We start from the raw sequence: 24,168 nt of genomic DNA on the forward strand, positions 1-24,168 counted from the left end.
GCACTCTTTCTTTCTCTAGCCATGTTAATGTGTTCTACCAGGCTTTGCAGCCTGAAGGAGCAATTCACCCAATTCAATCAGCTCTAAAACATCATCTTTTATCCTTCCAAAATGCTCAGAGAGTGAAGGCAATCAGCCTGGAATAAATACATAATTTTGCAAGTTGTGCAACAGGCAGCAAAGCTCTGAATCTACAGCCAGTGCCAAAATGTCTGTTTAAATCTTTCTCTATTATTAAAGCAGTATAAAGCTCTGATTGTTTATTAGCTCATATTTAGACCATTCAAGGAGGAAGAATGAAAGGTTTTTTGATAGTACAGTTAACTTTAAAAAGTGCATTTGCACACATTAGTGCAACATTCCCAAATACCCCAAAGCTATCTTCTTTAATGGAGTGTAAACCCACTCAGCAGTTCCATTAAGGTATTTAAATAATATGTATCATTTTTCAAAGCGTTCAACTTACTGTGGACTGGAAACAAGGTGGGTGAGGTAATATCTTTTATTGGACCAGCTTCTGTTGGTGAGAGAGACCAGCTTACACAGAGAGTTTAATACAAGTCCATTTCGCTGTGCAAGCTGGTTAGTGCTGTATTTGCCCCCCTAATTTTATCTATATGTGATGTGTCCTATTTGGGTTTTTTGACTGGATCTGAACTTTTGCCATGTTTGTTTAGGTCTGGGGTTTTGGTTTGGCCATTTAAGTGAAATGCAATTTTTAAAAATCCCTTTTTTAAACATTGTAAGAGACTTCATGCCCTTTAATGAGTCTAGCCATGCCTCATGTGCTCTTCCTCTTCAAACAACTTAGTTAACTGAGCTGAGACTCATGCTCTCCTGAGCAGTCCTCAACTGCTCCCAGGTCCTTTAGAGTTTCAATAAATGAAGAGTATGGGATTGAATTGCACCATTGGGTGACACCTCAGTTCTGTTAGTCATGATCTAATGTTGCATATACAGCTCCTACAATAGTGTCTTCTATCTGCCTGGTGATACTTGGAAAGGCAGCAAACCATCCGTTCCATTTACTGTGCTTTACATCTCTCCTCTCACCAATTCACAGCTCTAGGTATATTAGTACAGCTGCTACACTTCCTGAAATCACATTGATCATGTATCTATTTACTGTAACCTCAGTGAGCTGCATACAACAGGGATTAATTACAATTTACAAACAGTAGCTTCCTACAGTTAACATTTAATGTGATAGACGTCAGGGGACATGATCCAGTTTAATATAATAGGGCAGTTCTGATAACTGAGGTATGGATAATCGCCATTATTACTTTATTATATGTATATTTATGACATGTTCCCATTGTCTATGCCTTTGGGTGCATTTACCTCATTAAGATATAATTACAATCAATATTAACCACATGCTGCAGCTGATTGGCAGCATCCAAACAAATCCCCCAAATGGTGTGCTTACATGGAGTGACATGTTGGCTGGTACCTTTCAGTAGCAAGGAATGTGCTTACCCAGTCATGAGCCAGCGACTGGGCAAGAAAGTTATTGGCCATAAAAAGGAAAAAAGAGGACACCGGCTCTGGCCCAAATTCAGGAAAGCATTTAAAGTGGTGCCTAATCCCATTTATTGAGTATGTGTGCAAGTCCCAATTCAGTTCAGCACATGCCTAAGTATTTTACTGAATAGGGATGATTTCCTGATTTGACACCATTGTGTATGAAATCTGTGTAGAGAAGCAGCAATGCTGCTAATATCACACTTCACTGATCTGATTCGTGTATTAAGCATCAGATCTTTGAAAACGCACAGCTCCTATTCTCCGTGGAATTGCTGCCTGCTGAGCAGCTTGGAGAATCTGGCCCTAAAAGCGTAATCACTTTCTGAGCCTTCTGTTTCCCTCGTATTCTGGAAGCTTATTTATTGTCCACAACTGACTGCTAAACCATTTTATGGCTTGAGAAATGCCGAAGGAAAAAAAAATTCCTTGTAAATATTCAAAAAGAATTGGACTTGAGCTGCCCCCTTAATTTTAACTTTAAACAGAGCAGTGTAGTTAACAAGCATCACAAGTTGGCCAGTATCGGTTGACAAATCCTGGGTTCTTAGCTGGAGAACTCCCATTCCTTTCAGTGACCGCAGGCTCTGACTGCTAGAATTGTATCGATGGAGTTGAGTTTGTGTGGCAACCCCCTTCTCTGGGTTTCCCTAAACCTCCCACGGCAAAAAGCTGGGACGAGATGATGTGGGGATGGATCACTCGGAATCGCCCTGCTCTGTTCATTTTCACTGAAACATCTTGTACTGTCGAAGGTCAGAAAACAAGGTACTGGACTAGATGGACCATTGGTCTGACCCAGTATGGCTGTCCTTGTGTTTTTAAGTTTTCCACACCTCAAGCTTAAAAAGGAGACTGATAACAGTATAAAGTGGCCCAAACCATGCACATCAGACCCTGTTTTGGGGGGACTTTTTCAACCTGTGTGATATAGTGTTCCATATAAACCATAAATCCCCTGCAGTCTTTCCTAATGCTTCACCCCTCTACTGATCAGGGTCACATGCAGAGGTCCAGGAATGAAAGCCACCTTGGAATATGAGTGACACATTCTGTGAACGTTGATGACTTTTGCCCCTCACATTCATTTTACAATAGTTATTACTCAGAACACTGCTGGGAAACTCGTGCTGAGGAGGAGTTTGACATTATTAGCCCTTATTTTCACCCAATTTTTGCTTTTTTCATAGTTTGTGTGGCAGACACAAGTTTAAACATCAGCAGACATGCAAAGAAGTGGCCCCTACTGATGCACTAAAGGGGAAAACTAGATGTCTCAGTTCTCCAGCCACTTCACCTGTTATAACTTCTGCTGCAGCACATTGTTCACTTGTGCTAAGGCCTCTGTTTCAGGTAACAGGGCTGCATAACCCACTTTCAGCCAAAGGCTGGTCTCTCAATAGACTTTGCTACAACTACTGACCAGCTATAAAGATCATAGTATAGGGATACTTTAGGTCACCTGGTTGGGCTATTTGCAATCCAAGTGAATGGCAAACGCTATACTATATAGTACAGACATGTATATACAATGCATCAACTTTTCAACTGGCCTCTGTTAATGTCTGCCAAACTTGTTTGCACCAGCATATGTGCTTGTAAATAGGTGTCTAGATGCTGTTACCTGGTCTGCATATATAAAGGCTTATAGACGCCCACACCCTTTTCCAGGTACTTAATGGAGGTTGTCTGGGAATATAGTTGGATATAGTCTCTGAAATGACATAGCCCATTGAAGGTCTAGTCGTAATAATGTGCACTGATGTATCAGGTTTTTTTAAATGATCCTAAATCTAGTAATAAACTCAGAATAAAATTCAGAACAGCACAAGGCCTAGGTATAGAAGTAGTATATACACCTTGTGCTGGTGACATGCACAGGTGAATTTCATTTAAAAATGGTCAGCTGGAATATTATAAAATTCATAGCCTTGTATGCTCATCTTGTAATGCTTTATTTTCCTCTCAGTTAATTCTCGGACATGAAACTGCCTGGCTTTGTTGCTTAGTTCTAAAAGTCAATGGTCTGTTGTGGTATGTGTGTGTATGGTTTGTTTTTGGTGAATAAGGGAATGGACATTTAAAATCTAACAGCGAAATGATATAGATCTGAAACTCCAGGGTTTTGCTTCACAATCAGTGAACCTGAAAAAGCCTTAGGAAAACTTGCTTGTGTCTATCGCTCACTGCAAATTCACTATTTGAATGTTTGACCCTTTAAATTGTGACATTTTCCCATTTCACAGAAGAACAAACAGTATATAGCAAACAGTAATGAAACTGGCTGGTTAGAAATAATTGTGAACTTCTATTGTAGAGCTGATACTTAGTGCACTTTCTTATTGTGCCAAAGGGGTACATGAGCCATCTGGCCTTACCGCATAAGATCAGTCTCCCCACGTTAAATAATTAAACAGTAGTGCTAGGCTTTGCTTTTTGAAGACACTGTGCCAATGGGGAAACCCGGCATTCCCCTCTGATCTGCTGAGCCTGGATCTTCCCGTGGCTGCATGACACCGTCAATTACTGTCATGCTCTACTGGGTAATACTTTGAATTTTTTTTGTTAGGAAAAGCGCCTCACTTCTTGCGGCTGCAGAATGTGGAGGTTAACGTGGGACAGAATGCAACATTCCAGTGCATCGCCGGGGGAAAGTGGTCTCAGCACGACAAACTCTGGCTCCAGGTAAAGTGCCATGAAGCTTGGGCTGGTGGTCTTTCCTTCTAACCATCCATAGTCAAAATGAGTAGAGGCGGGGAAGAACTGAGGGGTAGGGGCAAAATTCCAAACTACTTTGTTGAAGAAGCTGTTTAAAGTTGCAATTCAGAGTTCAAGGTAATGCTGTGTGGGGCCACCACAGAAAATGTAACAAATCTGAGTCATGCATAGAAAACCTATAGCCTGATCCTGCAACCTTTATTCGTATAAGTAGTACTTATTCACATTAGTAAAAGATTGCATGACTGAGCCCTAATACTAACCTTATTGCTGCCTCTAGGCATTGCCACAAGGCTAAGAATAAATAATAATCATGCACCTCTGATCATCTCACTCGCCCTTTGCCCCCTAGCAGGCTCCCCTGAGAGTTATCCTACCAGATCAAATGCCCAAGCAGCTTCAAACACCTGCCATTATAATAAATCAATTTTAAAAATCAAGACTGTGTCCACCTTGTGTGGAATCATCTCTTCCCTCCCAATCCCCCAAAGCACATTGATCCCAGGCTCAGGACCAGCAGACAAAGCAGTTGGAAAAATGCCCTAAAGGGGCAGCTAGGGATTTCCCTTAGGTTGAATACCCAGGTGGTACAAAGATGGCTATTCCTTTTGCTCCAACCCCTCCCCCAACCTGGATTGCTCTGTGTTACTTTGGGGTTGAGCCAGCCCACAACTGGCTCCAGGATCAGAGGAGCAAAAGGTCTTATCCCTCCATATGTCCTGTACCATAGCACAGCTTGGCCGCACCAGAAGTTTGGGTACAGTAACAGACTTAAGATCTGAGCTTCACAGTCTTATAGGGTTCGAAATGGAAGCTTTAGCGAACTGGAAAAGGGAGACTCCCAGCTTCTCAGTGGAGGACACTAATTATTTCTAGCTCTCAAAGTGCTCCAGATATTAAAATTACAACTTTTTTGTACATAGAGGCTTTAAATACTATAATTCTTCTCTTTCTCTAAAGTTTGTACTGTTAAACTAGGAAGATCCCAGTGAAGTCAATAAGACTTTCTTTTGCTCTATGTACTTCAAATGCAGACAGGGTCAAAATCTGCTCTTGTACTTACGTTAAGTCTGAGCAAGGCAACGGTACTTAAAAATAAGTTGTACACTGGTGCAACTGAGGTCTGGATTCAGCAAAGCACATGTGTAAGGTCCATCAATGGCTATTAGACAGAATGGGCAGGGATGGTGTCCCTAGCCTCTGTTTGCCAGAAGCTGGGAAAGGATGAGGGGATGGATCACTTGATGATTACCTGTTCTGTTCATTCCCTCTGAAGCATCTGGCATTGTCCACTGTTGGAAGACAGGGTACTGGGCTAGACGGGCCTTTGGTCTGACCCAGTATGTCCGTTTTTGTGTTCTTATGCAAGGCTCATTTAAGACAATTGAACATAAGCTTTCCTGAATTAGGGTTTTAAGAGCAAAATTTAGTCCCTTTTCTTTATTATGATGATGATTATTATAGAGCCTACAGAGAACAATATTTCTAGAACCTTCTGCTTCTGCAGACATATACGCACCATTGCCAGAACTGCTGTGATATTCCTGATTTATTAACAAAGGGGTTTTGGTAGCCTAAGGAATTAAGTTAAAACTTTTAAAACAAATTTAAGTACTAATTTCATTCTAAACATGAGAAAGAGATAGGGGTAGAAATTAGTTTATCTAGTGCTGAAAAGATGAAAATCAGTATGGGAGAAACATTTGAGTCAGTAAGAAATGTAATCTGTTTTATACAAAATAACGTACGTCTCTTTAATTGTGCTGCCGTCACACACCTTCATATCCTAGCAGTTCCATTTTATCTGCATTCCTGTTAAGGTGTAATCTTGCCACCCTCTGAGATGTGTAATTGCTTAAGCGTTAGCTTGCTTGGATTCTTGCTGCCCAATGCATCTGCCATTATGATTAGAGGTGTAGAAAAATGTTTCTAACCTAAAGTAATGTGAAAACATGTCTACTCACCCCAGATTCAGGGGTTTCGGGGGCGGGGGATGCATTTTTGTTGCTAGCAAGAAATTGTTTACCACTCTTCAAACTTGGAGCATTTCATGAAAGTGACATCACCCAGAATGACTGATTGCTGGAAATTGGCAAAATGACACTACATTTTCACAGCCTTACTCACATATCTGCCTAGTTCTTTCCCCTACCTCAGTTCCAGTTGTTGTGGAGAATAGGTAATCCAGATTAGCCAAAATGAATGTGAACCAAAATCCTGGAAGGTCTGAACATCTTCAAAAATTGGGAATGTTCGAAAGCTAAACGTGGATCTCAATCCAAATTTTGCAAATGGTCTGTCTTCAAATTAGTCTGAAACCAATTGCCACATCTGAACATCCACAAAGAAAAAGCGGTACAAAATCTGCTCGGTTGTGGTAGTTGCACATGCTATTTAAGCTTGCACATGCATTGCATATGAACATCTCTGGAAGTCTGAATCATCTTCCTACCTAGACTTTGCTGTATGTATAATGAGTCAAACTTAAATGCAATCCAAAAATACACCCGCAAAACTTGAAAGCATATGCAAACCCCCACATCAGTATGCAAGGGTTCTCGTTCATGTGAGTGCATACAAACAGGTATCCAGTACATTTTGTGGGTGCACATTTGGAGATCTTTTAGAAACTTGCACCCATGTAAATTCTAACATGGTAGATTCAGGTAAATAAAAAAGTGTAACTGAGCTACTATAAAATATAATAGCAAAAATGGGTCAGTAGGTTTAAAAAACCCCATGTGTTACAGCCACATCCTCATCACTTGTTTTATTCTTGGTTTCCCTGGCAGCAGTGGAACGGAAGGGACACCGCGTTAATGGTCACCAGGGTGGTCAACCACAGACGGTTTTCTGCTACAGTCAGCGTAGCAGACACGTCTCAGCGCAGCATCAGCAAATATCGGTGTGTCATTCGCTCGGATGGTGGCTCTGGCGTTTCAAACTATGCAGAATTAATTGTGAAAGGTAGGTGACAAGAACCCAACACACATATATCATGCATATTGTGTGTGTGTGTGTGTGTGTATAACACTTTTTTTCTCCCAAATGGCAGCTGTTCTGTGTGTAATATTTACAGCCCTGAAGATCTGCCTCCTTCATTAATTTATAGCACTTGAAGCAAAATATAGGGTGTAAGCTACAGAAGAGTTTCAGTCCTCTTTTTAAAAACTGAATGAAGAAGGGGAACTTTCTCTTGCTACCACCCCATTTATCATCCCTTTAATTATGTCCATTATACACATTTATAAGCATTTTTAACAATACTTTATTTTTTTCCACGAAACAGTTTGACCACCTCTAGATTTCAGCTTTGTTCCCTCACAGTATTTTATAAGGCACAAATAATCCTGTAAAGATGCCATAGTGTGTCCTACGCTGCTATGTAAATGGTGTCAGGATGGGCTCATCTGCTGCCCTGAAGTGCACAGCGACGATACTAATGGAGGAGGACTGCAGCCATGTCTTTGTTCCAGTGCTATCTAGTATCACTGCTGTGCCCATGTGCCTGAAACTGCCCAAGAATTTTTTTTGCAGCTACCAAAATAATACAGTCAGACGTTGCTCAAAGAGCTAGGAACAGGGCAGGTTCAGAGCGCACAGGATGCACTGGGTGAACTGTCATTTATCATACAGACTTATTTTTTTAACAAAATCCCAAAACATTAATTGTATATTTGATTTTAACGTGCCTCGATGAGGGAAAGGGGGTTTCTACTCGGGCGCAGATCTTGAGCTGCACCTGAGGAGAGATCAGGTGGGGGGAGTTCAAAGGTGTCTTTAAGTCACCTTTATTGTCCCCTGAATCTGGGTTGATTGTACTGTTCTGGCCACAGCTACAATATACTACAGTCTTGGAATCCCTTAAAAGGGCGGTGCTCAAGAATGATTCACAACCACAGTTATTCCTGAAAGAAATTTGGGTAACTGCCAGGAGGCTAGGAGCCAAATGTGAATGTTTTAAGACTACTTGATTTTACATTTTTAATAAAAAGAGGGAATATTTAAATACATTCAATAAAGGTAGCTGTTGTCTGAACAAAAAATATTCTAGTTGCTAGGGTTGGACTTCTTTGAGATGCAGTCCTCTGTGGAAAACTGTCGTGGCTAATATATATCAAAGGGTATTGGGACTGAATTTGCTTACCATGAGACTTGCCCATATGTTGATACACGTCCTTTGTTCCATGGAGTATTTGTGGGGAAGCATCCCAGAGATCGACACGTGTCTTCAGTCTTTGGCAGTGTGATGTGTAGGAATGAGCATAAGGCTGGGAGTCTGGAGAGCCTGAGTTCCAGTCTTGGTTCTGCTGCTGGATTCTCAAACTACAAGTGACGAAGGAACTGATCCCGCAAAGTGCTGAGTTCTTACAGTTCCCCTGAGGTCAATGGGAGTGGGTGCTTGACACATTGCAGGATCAAACTTGTAAAATAAGAAGTCATTCTTGTCTGAAATGGACATAGAAAGCAGTAGGCAGGTGTATCGAGAAGCACACTGTATTCACAAAGCAGTAAGGCAAGCCTCCAGAGGGGAAAAAAAATATTAGGTGCAACCTTAGTTAGGGAGGTGCCTGACAGTCTCCTGATCAAAAACCATTGAAGGCAAGATGATTGGAAAAGCAAGTTGTAAATACCGATGGATGAAGTATCCAGCAGTAGAGCTGTTGATACATCTGTTGCTGGGGTTACACCGGTACCAGACACCTAGATCAAGAGGTGGTAGAAGAACTGAAAAGGAGAGATAATTAAGGGTTGATAAAGTATTATTTTGCCAAGTCTTGCTCCTTTTTTCTAAGCAGGTACATTTTTCCGTGGTTGATTTGAGGTTAGTCCCATGCACCAGTGGTGTCACTTTGGGATTGCATGGATCAGTGCTTCTGAAAGAATCTGACTAATTTTGGTGTGGATAATAACAAATTCTAAATGCATGCACACAGCTGAAATGAAAGCAAATTGGAATCGCTTAATTCTAAAGAGATGTTTATTGAATTGCAATAATGTACTTGGGTCTACATTAAATTAGTCTGTAATTGAAGTTTTGCTCAATTGACCGTCATGTCCCTAAACTCGCTAGATTTGGGCTAATGCTCTGTCTCTCGTTCTTTCTCTTTCACACACAATCATGTGGTGTTGCTTGAACAAAGAGCAAGATTTAAAAGTTGTTTTTTCTTCTGGCAGGACTCAGTTTACCTCCCTATGAATAAGATTTGTTAGAGTGTTTTGGAAAGGAAAAGAAGAACTCACGTTTCTCTGCACCATATTCATGTAGTCTGATAAATACAGAAGGACAGATTCTGTTTTTGAATACATTTACTAATCACATTGATTTAAATGGGAATGGCAGGCTTTCATCTAAGGAAGCAAGTTGGCCAATGACATTAAATAAAACACAGTCTGTGTGATATAAGAACTCCTGCAACCCCAGGTGTCTAACAAAATTAAAGCAACAGTAAAACAGTGGCAATCCTGAGTGATAATCTTATGAAACAAATGTCTGAGTTTAAGATTATGGTAATAATTTTATACACAGATGATACCTTGCTTTTACTCATAAAAAACCCTTTCTGCAATCCCATCACTGATTATGCTAATACTTGTAGAGATATCCTAGGCGTCTGTATCAGTTGTCATAAGTCTTGGGTAATCGATAAAACACATACTTGCTCTCTTCACACACTCCAGAAACAAAACAATTGAAGAAGGCTAACATATATCATTCCATTATACACCTTTTATGGAGTTTTGGCATTTCCATGGGATTAGGGTGCTCTTCTCGTTCTTAACTCTCATTACACATGTAATAAACTGCTAGAGTTTAATTGCCTTGTATATTTACTTTGAATGAAATAGAAGCAAAACTACAGAAAGGAGAATGACTGGTGACACTGTTTCAGAGTAGCAGCTGTGTTAGTCTGTATCCGCAAAAAGAAAAGGAGTACGTGTTGACAGTAGGTGAAATCCTGAAGTCAGTGGGAGTTTTGCTTGAGTGAGGCAAATTTGGTGGTGATGTGATTATTTTTCCTTGAGTCTTGTACATCATGATATGAATAATTTTATAACACACAAAACACACATGACAGAACAGTTAGATACAGATTTATCCTAAAATCTAAGAATCTACAAAATTTTGCATAAACTGGTAGCTATGTTCAAAAGACGCTTAAACTACATTGTTACCACTTACCTTAAATACTGTTTCACAGTGATAGCCGTGTTAGTCTGTATTAGCAAAAACAACGAGGAGTCCTTGTGGCACCTTAGAGACTAACAAATTTATTTGGACATAAGCTTTCATGGGCTAAAACCCACTTCATCAGATGCATGGAGTGAAAAATTCAGTAAGCAGAATATATATTATAGCACATGAAAAGACGGGGTCAATGCTAATGGGCCAATTCAATCAAGGTGGAAGTGACCTATTCTCAACAGTTGACAAGAAGGGGTGAATATCAACAGAGGGAAAATTACTTTTTTTAGTGACTCATCCACTCCCAGTCTTTATTCAGGCCTAATTTGATTGTGTCCAGTTTGCAAATTAATTCCAGTTCTGCAGTTTCTCATTGGAGTCTGCTTTTGAATTTTTTTTGTTTAAGAATTGCCACTTTTAAGTCTGTTATTGAGTGTCCAGGGAGATTGAAGTGTTCTCTTACTGGTTTTTGAATGTTACAATTCTTGATGTCTGATTTGTGTCAATTTATTCTTTTGCGTAGAGACTGTCCGGTTTGGCCAATGTACATGGCAGAGGGGCATTGCTGACATATGATGGAATATATCATGTTGGTAGATGTGCAAGTGAACGAGGCCCTAATGGTGTGGCTGATGTGGTTAGCTCCTATGATGGTGTCCCTTGAATAGATTCATAGGTCAGAAGAGACCATTATGATCATGTAGAGTGACCTCCTGCACAACGCAGGCCACAGAATCTCACCCACCCACTCCTATGAAAAACCTCTCACCATGTTTGAGCTATTGAAGTTCTCAAATTGTGGTTTAAAGACTTCAAGAAGCAGAGAATCCTCCAGCAAGTGACCCGTGCCCCATGCTACAGAGGAAGGCGAAAAACTTCCAGGGCCTCTTCCAATCTGCCCTGGAGGAAAATTCCTTCCCAACCCCAAATATAGCAATCAGCTAAACCCTGAGCATATGGACAAGATTCACCAGCCAGATATGAACACAGAGTTGGCAACAGGGTTTGTTGCAGGGATTGGTTCCTGGGTTAGTGTTTTTGTTGTGTGGTGTGTAGTTGCTGGTGAGTATTTGCTTCAGGGGATGAGAGAACAGCTCTTCCTCAGCTCTTGTCCCCAAGCACGCCTACTCTACTTGCGCTACATTGATGACATCTGTGATGGGTTGCATTACAGAAACCCCCTGGGAGCTGCCACCTGATGTGCCAAGACTACTTTTGCTTTTTTGCTGAGTCAGCTGAGGACTTCAGTGCCCTGCCTGGTCTGAGCCAGACCCGCTAACCTGCTGCAAACCCAGACCCAGGATTGAACCATGTCCCCTAACAGCTGTAGGCTTAACTGAAAGCAGCTTACAGAAGTGTTCCTGTCCTTGACACTAAGATGACCAACTCCCAATTGGGCCCAAACACACTTGTTTTACCCTGTATAAAGTTTATACAGTGTAAAATCATAAATTGTTTGCCCTCTATAACACTGATAGAGAGAGATGCACAGCTGTTTGCCCTGCCCCCCCGCCCCCCCCCCCCACAAGCATTAATACATACTTTGGGTTAATTAATAAGTAAAAAGTGATTTTATTAAATACAGAAAGTAGGATTTCAGTGGTTCCAAGTAGTAACAGACAGAACAAAATGAATTACCAAGCAAAACAAAATAAAACTCGCAAATCTATGCTAATACAATAAGAAGCTGAATACAGATAAAATCTCACCCTTAGAGATGTTTCAATAAGTTTATTTTACAGACTGGATGCCTTCCGAGTCTGGGCACAATCCTTTCTCCTGGTACAGCTCTTGTTCCAGCTTAGGTGGTAGTTAGGGAATTTCTCATGATGGTGGTAGTTAGGGAATTCCTTGTTCTGTTCCACCTTGTTCTGTTCCACCACATTTTCTCCAAACCCTCAGACAGAGACAAACACCTACAGGATCTCTATCAAGCATTTTTAAAACTACAATACCCACCTGGTGAAGTGAAGAAACATGCTGACAGAGCCAGAAGGGTACCCAGAAGTCGTCTACTATAGGACAGGCCCAACAAAGAAAGTAACAGAACGCCACTTGCCATCACCTACAGTCCCCAACTAAAACCTCTCCAGTGCATCATCAAGGAGCTACAATCTATCCTGAAGGATGACCCCTCACTCTCACAGACCTTGGGAGACAGGCCAGTCCTCGCTTACAGACAGCCCCCTAACCTGAAGCAAATACTCACCAGAAACTACACACCACACAACAAAAACACTAACCCAGGAACCAAGCCCTGTCCAGGACCAGGAAGACAACCTTCACTCTTTGAACTTGATCCTGTTTTAAGCACTAAGCAGACGCATGGAGCACTAAGCAGAGGTATCACACATGTTCTTAAAGTTAGGCATGTGCTTAGGTGTTTTGCTGAGCTGGGCACTTTAGTTCCACAGATCTATACTTAAGGAGCTAAAGAAGCAGCTCTTTTGATAAAGGGAGCCTCTGCACGTGAACAAACCAAGACTATTCCATCCAGTAGAGGATGTTAATACATAACATAACGCATTTTATAAACAGCTGTCACCGCTATATGGAAAATACATTGCTTTTTTCTTTGGTTGACTGATTGCTATCTGAATGCTATTGAGTGTGTGCAGTCTAGAAATGACTTGAGAGGTTCAGGATAAGTATCTTGTTGTTTTGGTTTTTCTTCAGATTGGTAACGTTTGTTAGAACAAGGAATGAGAAATCAGCACTTGTGGTTCTATTTTCAGCTCTGTCTGACAAGCGGCGTTGCCTTGTTAACCACCCCATTAATTTTACTTAGCCTCTCTGTGCCTCAGCTTTAGAGCTGTGTGAAAGCTGGAAGTCTTACTTTGCGTGGATTTAGACAAGCATATTTTTCAGGTTTGGTCTACCTGGGTTTGCAGACTTGCTATTAATTGTGTCAGTACCACATTTTAAGGAATTCTGCTGCAAAACCAGAGATCACTATAGGTTTGCTCAAGTCACGATCTACATGGAAGATTATTGTGAAAAAACTTGACAAACCTACAGTCAAACCTCTCCAAAAAGTCAGATTAGGGGTTATTGGTTACTGTATAAAGCACCTTTCAGATCCATTCCAGACTCCTGTATGCAGCTGCAAGTCACTGTACCAAAAGATAGCTTTTACTGCTTTGGTTAGGGTACAGTGTAGAGTAAATAAGAGTCCCTGGGGAGAAATCTCTAAGCTTTGAGGAGAAGTTGATGGAATCGGGCTTATTCTCAGTTCAAAAATCAGTGTTTCTGAGTTGTTACACCCTCCCCTCCTGCACTCCCACAAAGTCCCATGACTACTTCTCTGGCTATGGTTCATCTGCTGATCCCATTTGTGAAACAGCCTGTCTAAGAAGAAGACTGGAATAACTTGGTAAGAGGGGCTCAGAAATCTGATAACGGATAATCAGGAAATATTGCAGTGAATATAGATTAGCTTGCTCTAGCCAATTCTCCTTTCAGTGTTGCTCTCCATAAAGTTCCCTCATTATATTGCCTCTGTTTGATGTTAATTGTCTCAATTCACAGGGCGTTAATTTCTCCTAAGATCTCTATTCCACATCTACTAGAACATGCGTAGAGAGGTTTGACAAAGCCCTTTACATCCATGCGTAGAGAGGTTTGACAAAGCCCTTTACATACATTTCTGATTCTCCTCCTACTTCCTTTAGTTGCTTTTCCAAGGGTTTAGTTATATCCAACACAGATATAAAGTCTGTAATCTCTGATGTGATATTTGGGACAGCTCTACATTTATCATTCAGTTATATTTTGAATTCTTCAGGCACTCAAGGCTGATGTCTTCAGTATAGCAAGAAGCTGAGGTGGTTTCTTTTAAGGAGCTTTGCTTGCTGTTTCCTCTCATGCCCTCGTCAGTGGTGCTGCTTGTTGGAGTCTTTAATTCATCCCATCTTTATTAACTCATCATCAACATGTCAGAGAAGACTGTACTGGTGACCAGAACCAGTAAGTCTTCTCCGTACAGTACGTGCAGGGGAAAAAAAATAGAGGCAGAATCAAGAGCTTCTATTGTGAAAAGCATGGCACTTATTTAAACACTTTAAAAGAAACCTGTTCTTTTATGAAGAGCTGGTTATAGACCTGAAATGCACACACAGGGCCACATGACAAGAGGAAACTGTCACTGGGGAAAAAAGCAAGGGAAAACCCAAAATAGTTAAGAAGCTAGATTTACCAAGAAGTAGCTGTACAAAGTTTGATTACTCCAGGAAATAGAACTAGGGTGTGTCCAGATGGCTCCAATTAACTACTGATCCTTAGCTAAGCCTGCCTGGGGGTGGGAGGGATCTAGGGTGCTGATATAATACAGGCCCAGCTTATTCCAGATGCTGCAGGAGGAGAGGGAACTCCAAAGTAGGGTGCACTCCTGGAGGAAGAGAAACTGCTCCAGAGAACAGACCCAGTTTCAGAATATGGGCAGAGAGGAAAAGCAGGTGCTGAATTTGGGAGAGTTTGGGCATAGGCTGGGGTCTGTCTCCTATAAGTACTTTGATCACACTTGAGGGACATTGAGAACTTTTAGGAAAGTGGGACTTTTACTCATAAAGTAAATCAGTGTAGATGCTGGTCAAATAATGATGCACCTTTTTAAAAGAACTGACCAATCTCTAGGCTTCCTTCCCACCTCCCATTTCTGTGGTGGTCGAGTCATCCTGGCCATCAGGGAGTAACTGGTAACAGGCCAGATCCTCAGGTGTGGTTGAGCTGTATTTGGAACAGGAACTGAATTGGGGTGGTAGTGGGAAATGGCTGTACATCACCTTTGCACTGCCCTGATTCATGGAGCTGTCCAGTTAGAGCATTCTAAGCATCCAGGAGCTTGGAATTGGTGTAGCACAAGGATGCTGTCCATTCTCCATACCTAACCCTGCCCTGCTAAGCCTCTGATACTGGGGCAGAGAGGGTGGTATTCATTTGTCAGCTGTATGCCAGCCAGGGAATTCCTAGGAAGGTGGATTAAGCTGCCTTTTTATGATCCCCTTGCACTGCCACAGCTGTTCAAAGTCACCATACCGGGAGCCATAAGTATGATTTCTTTTTAAAGAATGTCACTCCTCTCTGTTATAGAGATCTTATTTGTCCTATACCTGAACCTACAAATGTATCATATATAATCTTCCTCAAAGATCTTCTTGAGATATGCAGACAAACTCTAAGCACAACATGCAAGGGTATATGGTGTAGAACAATGCACACACATGACAGCAGGGCATGCATGTCCTGGAGGCCAACATGGGTAAATTGTGTAGCACAAAGAAGAAGGCTTAGTGTCCTTGATAAATACAGCAAGTGCCATCATCTAAGATGCCCACAAATTTCCAATCATTTTATATGTAATAAAAGGCTTAGGTGGAGATAATGGAATTGAAAATAACTCTTCCAAGCACCTATGTTTTCATTTCTTTGGTGAAAGGATAGTTCTGTACCCTGGATATTCAGGTTTAAGATATTCATTACAACGGGCTTCCTATCCCCATGTTTGCACAATAGTACAACAGATTAAGAACTGCAAGTGCACCAAGAAAATGAGATTGGAATCCTTGTATCTCAGCGATGACTATGGGAGTGAATTGATGTATTGAAACATTTTATAGCAACGTATTGCACCACTTCTATAGTCCTGAAAACCCAAACCAATCATTATAAACCATTCAGGTGATGAGGTCAGCCCTGCTCAGGAATACATGCATTTTAAGTTTTAATATTATTCCTCAAATATTTTTTTCAATGAGGCATAATAAAGTTCAGTTAAGTAATGGAAATACAAGAAAATTCCTATCTGAGCCACCCAGACTGCAAAAGCTGCTGGATAGATTTGGATTCATCTGCCTGCGTAAAGCATATTAATCAAGATCTTAAAAATTACCACCTTGGGAAAAGGAAAAAGTCTCTTGTGCTAGCACTAGCTGCAGTATCAGTTGAGCTGTGATAATGAGGGTTCCCCCTAGGGTTGGCTGCTATCTCGCTGGGTATATTTTCCTGTATGTGAAATTAGATTCAGTCTTAGAATTTGCATGCTCGGCACCATGAGAAGTGTAGATTTGTTACGGTTTGTAATGAGATTGCTTCATCTAACCTCCTCGCGCAGACACAGGTAACGTGTTTTGTGTGAACGGTCTGTGAAGGTTTTGTTGTGTCAGAAATTACTCTCACAAGTGAGAAGAGCTCTGCTTCTGCTGACTGGCTGAAGAAAGCCACTTCAGCCCATTTATCAGCTTCCTCAACGGATTTGGGGAAATACAGCGCTCACTTCCTTGAGGTCTGGGTCTGACTGCTAATTGCTTAGATTCCTCATTTCCCAGACTGTTTTAATGGCCTAGTTAATGGAGTGCACAATTTTACTCATTAGGTGGGTGTGCGATGGTGTGAAGGGGGAGAAGAGATTTCAGCCTCTCACCAGTCTGCTACACCTGAACTTTCTTACACATGGTTTTTCCTTTTTCATTCCAGCTAATGATTCTACAAACGGGCCTGGGAGGAGAGAATTCACCATTCAAAATACCTTAGCAGTTCGTGTGATGTGAAGGAATGGGGAGAATGATGTAGATTAGTACAAGGAACCCTTTTTTTTTTTTTTTTACTTCCTTCCATTTAGCCCTCCAGATGCTAGGACAAGAAATCATTTTCTTTAAGGTGTGGCTGAGGCATCCTTTACACACACAGCCAAATTGTCACGTGTACATGCAACACTAAGTGGACTTGTGCTCACATATCTGTGTGTGTGCTTATTAGGCATTGTGGGTGTCTGAGTTGTGCATGTGCAAATTTGAACTGCAATATGCAAGATTAGTATATGCGGTTTGCAAAGGGGGCTCATAGCCGGCAGTGTACAGACAGCTTCTCTTTCAATATTGCCCAACCTCTCTTTCTTTTTTTTTTATGCTTTCTTAATGCGACCTCTATCTTCTATGCAGAAGCAGGGAATATTTTCTAGTGACTGGTGCTCAGTTTAGCTGCCTGTGAAATGAGTTTACTACTACTACTTTCTGTAGCACGCGTAGGTGTTGAGTGTTAATCTTTACTGTGAATTCCTCAGTTGAAAAGTGCTACGTAAATGCAAAGTGGTGTTCTCCATTCCTGAGGCAAGCCTGAGTCAAGAAGTTTGGATCTGGATTCAAATGTCATCATCTAAATTCAGGGTGGGATGATTTGGGCTCCTTTTTAAGGTATATATTACTATTGCCTATTACTGTGTCTAAAATATTGGACCAAGTGGGAGGAATAAATGTCAGTTAATTTAATACAATAGGGCAGGAAGATCTGAAACTATGGAGAATGGGGTCACGGAAACTCCAGGAGATCCCCAACAGCTTCTTCGTGCCCAGGTGAAGAGATTCATCCCCTTATCCCCAGGCAACCCCTTGCTAAGCCTGGCTACTCAGGCTTGGGACAAAGCAGGAATCATGGCATTTCTGATCTGATGCGAAGTAGAAATGTCATGAGCCCGTTCTTGGGAGATCTTGTGCCCAACTCCATTGTTCCAAATAGTGCATGTTGCTCAAAGAAAGCTCAGATGAGTGCCTGCAATTCAGGGTGCTTTACCATACAGAACCACAACTTTTTCTATCTACCTTTTACAGCCCTCGTCATCATAGGATGAGCTGCCTTTAAGTATTTAAAATTAACAATCTGTGTCTTCCTTCACAGCCTTTAGTAGAAATAACATGATTACTTAATATGGCTGTTTGTGCATGTGTAATTTGAGGGAAAGCTAAATCAAATGAATTTTGTGTTTAGTTATGAATGCAGCGACGTCTCTGGTCGGTGTCTCTTGCAGGAATGAGTTCCATAGTCTATTTCTAGCTCTTGAGAGCTATTTCCCACACATCTGAGCTATCCCTTATTGGGTGAGTTTTGTTATTTGTGTGGAAATCATGGCAGCTGTTTGGGAAATCATGGTCATGGAGGGAGGGGTGTTTTCATGTAGCTGGGGCCATCCTTGTGCAGGGTTTTGAATATCAGCGTGTCCTTGGTGTGATGTGTTCACAATGTCCTGTGCCACTACGAAAACAAGTGGTGTGTTTTGTACCCACTGGCACTCTTTCAAGGTGTGGCTTCATTCCTAGGTAGGAGTTGCAATAAAGTCTAGAGGTGATGGATTTGTGGGATTATTGTGGCAAGGTCTGTCTAATGGGGTGGGGCTCAATCTTTTGCCAAGTCAGACATGGAAGTGAGATTCTTGGCCACTGTGGCTATTTGGACATCTGATAGCACTGAGTACAAAAGGGCTCCAAAGATACAGACTTAATAAACCTCTTTATGCCTCCAATAGCAGGGGTTGTTATAGAGAGGCAAGTTCTTCCATGCGTTTCCTTTGTCCTATCAGCATCACCTTCATCTTGTCCGTACTGAGCTAGGCAGCTGATTTCGATTAGACATTGAGAAAGCTGGGAGAGGATGCGGGTCATATGATATAAATCCCTAGTTTATGCATTCATGGAAATAGCTGCTAAACTTTGAGCAAAATAAATGGTAAAAAGTCATAAACCTTTTGCTCTGACTAAACTGAGCAAAGATGCCAGTAGGCATGGCAGGACAAGAGAACTTCTGTCAGTCTGGCAAGGCAATTGGTATTTCCAGTCCTCACCCCGGGTTTTTGTTTTTTTGTTTTTTCAATTAAAGCTTTGCATTTTAAGGATAACTTGAGTAGAGCTCAAACAAGATCAGTGGAAACCAGACTCTGTCATGTGGAAGATTTCATATTTCCAGATTTTTTCTGTTACAAAATGTGACTTTATCTGTAGAATGGAACTGTTTGGAAAATACTCTGCTTGGTTTCCATCGAAACTTTGCTCGGACACTGACATATTCCTATGAAAATTTAGATTCTGTTGAATCAGCATTTTTTGCAGAAAATTGTTCCTTTGGAAAAATTTTGATCAACTTTAAAGTAGAGTCTCTCTGACAACTGAAAACCTTCCTGGAGTGTGTTGCTCAGAAATGAATTTCAGCAGTATTGTCATTCTTTAAAATAAGTCAGGCAGCTTGTTTAATTGCACCTTTCTAATTATTTTGCATTATTTCATGTGGTGGCTTGTTTGCTTCTGATACTGGCAGGGGTGTTGAAAAGACACTAATTGTGGTGTTTTTGTCTTTGGGCTTTAACTAAAAGGAAGAAGACACAGCATGAAAATTAAAATTGCATACATTATTAAATCATTTAGTCTCATTCTTGTCTGCCTCACTAGTGCTTTTCTAGTCTTGTGAAAATATACCAAAGTATATGACAGCATCTTCCAGGCAGGTATAGAATAGGTGACAGGTATAGAATAGACCCTGTTCTCAAGATTGCCAGCACAGGGCTGCAGTCCTGTGAAGTTTAGATAATTAGGGACAGATTCTTTGAGTTTTGTCTGTCACTAATATTGGTATCATTGAAAGTTCTGCTCTGATTTATGCCAACTTTGCAACAGTTGTGAGATGTAACTGCTGGGTGATAGCCTAACCCATGTGTACTGTTCCTGTAAAGGAAAGGGTGCCTCAGGTGCTTCAGTGGTGTATTACTGCTATGAAAAACTACAAAATGGCATGTCAGCTGATGTTAGACTCTGAGACTTAAAAGATCCCTGCTCTCTGAATGCTGCATTCTGTAGCTGCCTGCTCGCAAAAACAGATCAAGCAGACAAAGCAGGACAAAAGTGCTAGAGCTGGTGTGTGTGTGTGTGTACATACTCCTAGGGGAAATCACAGCGGACAGCTCAGAATTTTTGGGCAGCCCTCCGTGTTGGTGTTCCTCCCACGTCAGCACAACTTCTTGCTCTTGAATATTTTGGTTCGATCCCTGGTTTATCCTGAATTACAGAGCGGGAGCAGCAGGTTTCTAAAGTGTACATAAGAAAAATCAATAATAAGAGAGACTGGCATAAGAATAAACCAGCTAAGCTAAGAATGAATTGACTGTGTAGTGAGCTCTGCAGATCTCCTCCGTATGGAGAAAACAAATGACATTCCAATCAAATGAATACATCTGTTTTTATGAATACAAATCCCACAGACCTATATGATTATTGCGGCTTTTAAGAATCCTGCCATGCTAGACAAAGTGGGTAAAGAGACAATTACTTATACCTCTCAGAAGTACACAAGCCACTTCAGCTAGTGGACTTTCTCCAAAGGCATGTAATTGATTTCAGGAGAACTGAAGTTAGGAGTTTAAAAATAGCTCCTGAAAGGTGGACAGCCTGTTGACTTGAGGAAGGTGCTAATGAGTTCCCTAGATATCTTAGATCTGACCTAAGTGTTTTGAGCTAAAAGACCTAAGCTTCCCTCTCTGCTGGCAGTGTGTGTGTGTGGAATGGAGCTGATGAATGCACATTTGCAGTTCTTTAGGGGAATAAGCTATTTACCCAACTCTATTTTCCCTTAGGTGCGTAAACCACAATACAGGATGGCCAAGAGCCATGTGCTAGTTCTTGGAAAGCAATGGGTCCATGGGTCATTCAATTGTTGCCTTTTCTAATGCATCTTGGCCCACCTAGGATACTCTGGTAGCCTTCTGTTTAAATGCTGATTTAGGCAACCCACCCTCCTTTGTATGCCCAGCCTTGCATAGTGAATTTTGCATCTATCAAGGCAACTAACTGGATTCGGCTGGATTTGTGCAGATAACTTTGATTTTTTTTAAAGATAACCCTAGGGATGACTACTTCATAGTTGCTGTAATTCCATTGCAATAGGTGTCTATCTGCCAGATATTCAGATAATGTAAAACATATATCAATCCATTGACTTCAGTAGAGCTATGTTGATGCACACAGCTGAGAATATAGCTCATAGAATTGCACCTTTTAAAATGAGCTTAAAAAGACAATGGGAGGGACTGATCCATCTCTGACCCTTTGATAAATCCAGTCCTTGTCAGGAGAAATTCTACAGTGATACAAAGATTTGAAAAGATGTTTTGCTTCCTGGCACCTTTGAAAGAGGTTGTCTTATGTTCTCCTTCTCTTCCTATCCTGCAGCATTGTGGTTTGAAAGATGACATCCGTTTAGTGATGGCTGGAACTCAAGACATTTAGTTTAAAAAATGCTCAGAAGTTTGGATGTTTCTATGTTATCCAACCTATTTTATACTGCAAAACTGAACTGGCAATTGGATGAGAACAGACATCTGTAAGATGTAAGATTTTCTGTTCTTGTTCCAGATGGATTCAAAATATCACAGGGTGAGCCTTTCCCTTGATACTTGAGCCTGTCTTTGGAACAGATTTTTTTATAAAGACTTTGCAGTTTAACAAGAAGCTGTCAAAGACTTTCAGAAATGATGGTTTTCTAGAAATGTGGAGATGCTGCTTACCTGACTCAGAATTAGACCTGGGAAAAGATGGAGTTGTGTGACCATTTCTTGTAATAAAATAAACTGCATTCTATAGTACCTTTCAGCCAACCATCTCAAAGTGCTTTCAGATAGGTAAGCATTACAGAGGTTAAGGCCAACATTTTTTAAAATGGACTCTGACTTTGATGCTTCAATTTCTAAATGCCCAATTTGAGACAACTTTGGCCTGATTTTCTGAGGTACAGAGTACGTACAGCTTTCATTGGCTTAACTGAAGGTAGTGTTCTGAGTGTGAGACACTCACATGAGAGCTAGTTGGAGAAATTTTGGGGGGAAATTCTCTCCTGTTTTTTTTTTTTACGTCAGTTTTTTTAAAACCCCTTTTTGATGCACTGCGACCTAAAATTGGGGGCCGTGCTTGCCAAAGTCATACAAGTAGGGTGACCAGATAGAAAGTGTGAAAGTCGGGACGGGGATGGGGGGTAATAGGTGCCTATATAAGAAAAAAGCCCTGGATATCGGGACTTTCCCTATAAAATTGGGACATCTGGTCACCCTACATACAGTTTAGGTATCTGGAGCAAAAATTGGGGATTGGTCCTGCTTTGAGCAAGGGGGTTGGACTAGATGACCTGCTAAGGTCCCTTCCAACCCTGATATTCTATGATTCTAAGTTAGTGACAGAATTTGGGATTAGCACCCAGATGTCCCCTCTGCTAGGTCCCTTGTTCTAACTTCTAGAAAATGTATATCCCTTCATACCACCTGGGACTCTGTGTGTGTTTAATAGTAATAATATTACTATGGTTAATGTGGCTATAGTTTGTTTTGATGGAAGAGAGTGACTTCCAGTTGTTGAACAGAGTTATTACACTTGAGCAAGTTGTGGTTTTGTGGCTGTTCATTAGTCCTTATGAACTCTGCTACAGTATATTTGGCAACATGTAGTGAGTCTCAAAAGAAACTTAGGTTGCAGCTGCTTGGCATGAGAAATTCCCAGTGTCTTTAATTAACACTTTCTTATGCACTGACTGCAGTAACCTGCCTAAATGCATAGTGAATACTCTGCTGACTCCTTTTTCTTCTGGCATCCTACAATTCAGTTTCCCTGTTGCTTTGTGTTTAAGAGTTTGCACACAGCCCATAAAAGAAGAACTTTCACGACAAGTAGATCTCTCCATAACCTCTACTTAGCTGAATGATGTGCTGTAGACGGCTCAAATAAAATTAGGCACAATTAAACTCCATTGAAAAGAATGGTGGTCGGGCCTGACAGTGACATGTCAGGCCTACTTGCTGTTATGCACTCTGTGAAATGGAGATTTGAAGTGAAACGCAGTGTATGTGAACACTTTCCAAAAGTGCCAGTAGGAGGCACTTGCTTTTTCTTTACTGGTTAGAAGCAACATATGGCCATTTGAAAGTAAATTTTGGCCACCAAAAGATTTAATTTTTGATAGGAATTGGAAACGAGAGTTGTTTGAGTTTTGGGGTGTGTATGAACAGACATCTTACATTGACCCACTGATATATGAGAAGTTATTAAACTGAACTGTTGTTTGGTTACAGGAACTTAAACGCTGAGGCTACACTTCTAAGCTCAAGAGCTGGCAAGCTTTGGTCAAACGATGGTGTAGCTTGTTAACTTCACAAACTAGTCACTGTGCTCAGAACTAAGGAGATGAACACTGGAAGCTCCAGAATCCCATTAGTTTCAAAGTAAGGAATTGAGAAGATCTCTTGGAGCCTGTCACATGTGCCACCTAATAGCTGAACAAGAAACTATTGTTAGATGCAGATCAAAGTCAGAAGACAGGAATTGGAGCTGAGGGTCAGAGATGGATTACATGGCGTGAGGGAAGGAGGGAGCAGGGCTGGGTCCAAGGCTGGACACCAGGTGGGGGCCAGGCTGGGAACAAGCAGGTGCAGGATCTATCGCACTCATGGACAAATGCTTTGAGCAACTGCCAAACTGGTGATGGTGCTGCAGCTGGGCTTAAGAGCTGGTTTGCTGACTCTTCACGCCAGATAGCCAGCCAGGTAGCTTACTACAAGTCAACTGTGCTCATAAGGTTTCCCGGAGACTGGCTCTGTTGCAAGCCCTGACTCCTGGCAGAATTTAATTTTTAAATAATTTCTATGGATATTATCCTGGTTTATTTTTAAGCTTTTGTTCTCTTTATCAATTTACATGTTCATAATTGCAGGAAATTGGTGGTGGTGGTGGTGGGGTATCAGACAATAACTATTTCATGATTCCAAAAAGTTAGAGCTTTTTAACCATTAAAACACAAATTGTCAACTTCGCATGTCAAAATATGCAAAATAAATATCCTTAAATCAATCTCTAAGTTCTCAAGCAATGTTTTTCTTATTTTGCCAAGCTGTAAATTTATATTATTAACAGCAATCTTATTTTTGCTGGTGTGTGTATGTA

The 24,168-nt window shown here is 41.1% G+C and overlaps 1 protein-coding gene across 9 annotated transcripts in view; it reads left to right on the top strand.

Annotated features, from left to right (window-relative positions):
• PTPRT (protein tyrosine phosphatase receptor type T) overlaps positions 1–24,168 on the top strand; it is a 740,387-nt gene that overhangs the window by 285,913 nt on the left and 430,306 nt on the right. For all 9 annotated transcript variants that reach the window (XM_048819787.2, XM_075118814.1, XM_075118815.1 and 6 more), the window contains exons 5-6: positions 4,097–4,212; positions 7,038–7,212. In XM_048819787.2, the coding sequence (XP_048675744.1) occupies positions 4,097–4,212; positions 7,038–7,212 (291 nt within the window). The remainder of the gene's footprint in view (positions 1–4,096; positions 4,213–7,037; positions 7,213–24,168) is intronic.

The sequence above is a fragment of the Caretta caretta genome, chromosome 13, assembly GCF_965140235.1.
Source record: "Caretta caretta isolate rCarCar2 chromosome 13, rCarCar1.hap1, whole genome shotgun sequence".
NCBI classification, from domain to species: domain Eukaryota; kingdom Metazoa; phylum Chordata; order Testudines; family Cheloniidae; genus Caretta; species Caretta caretta.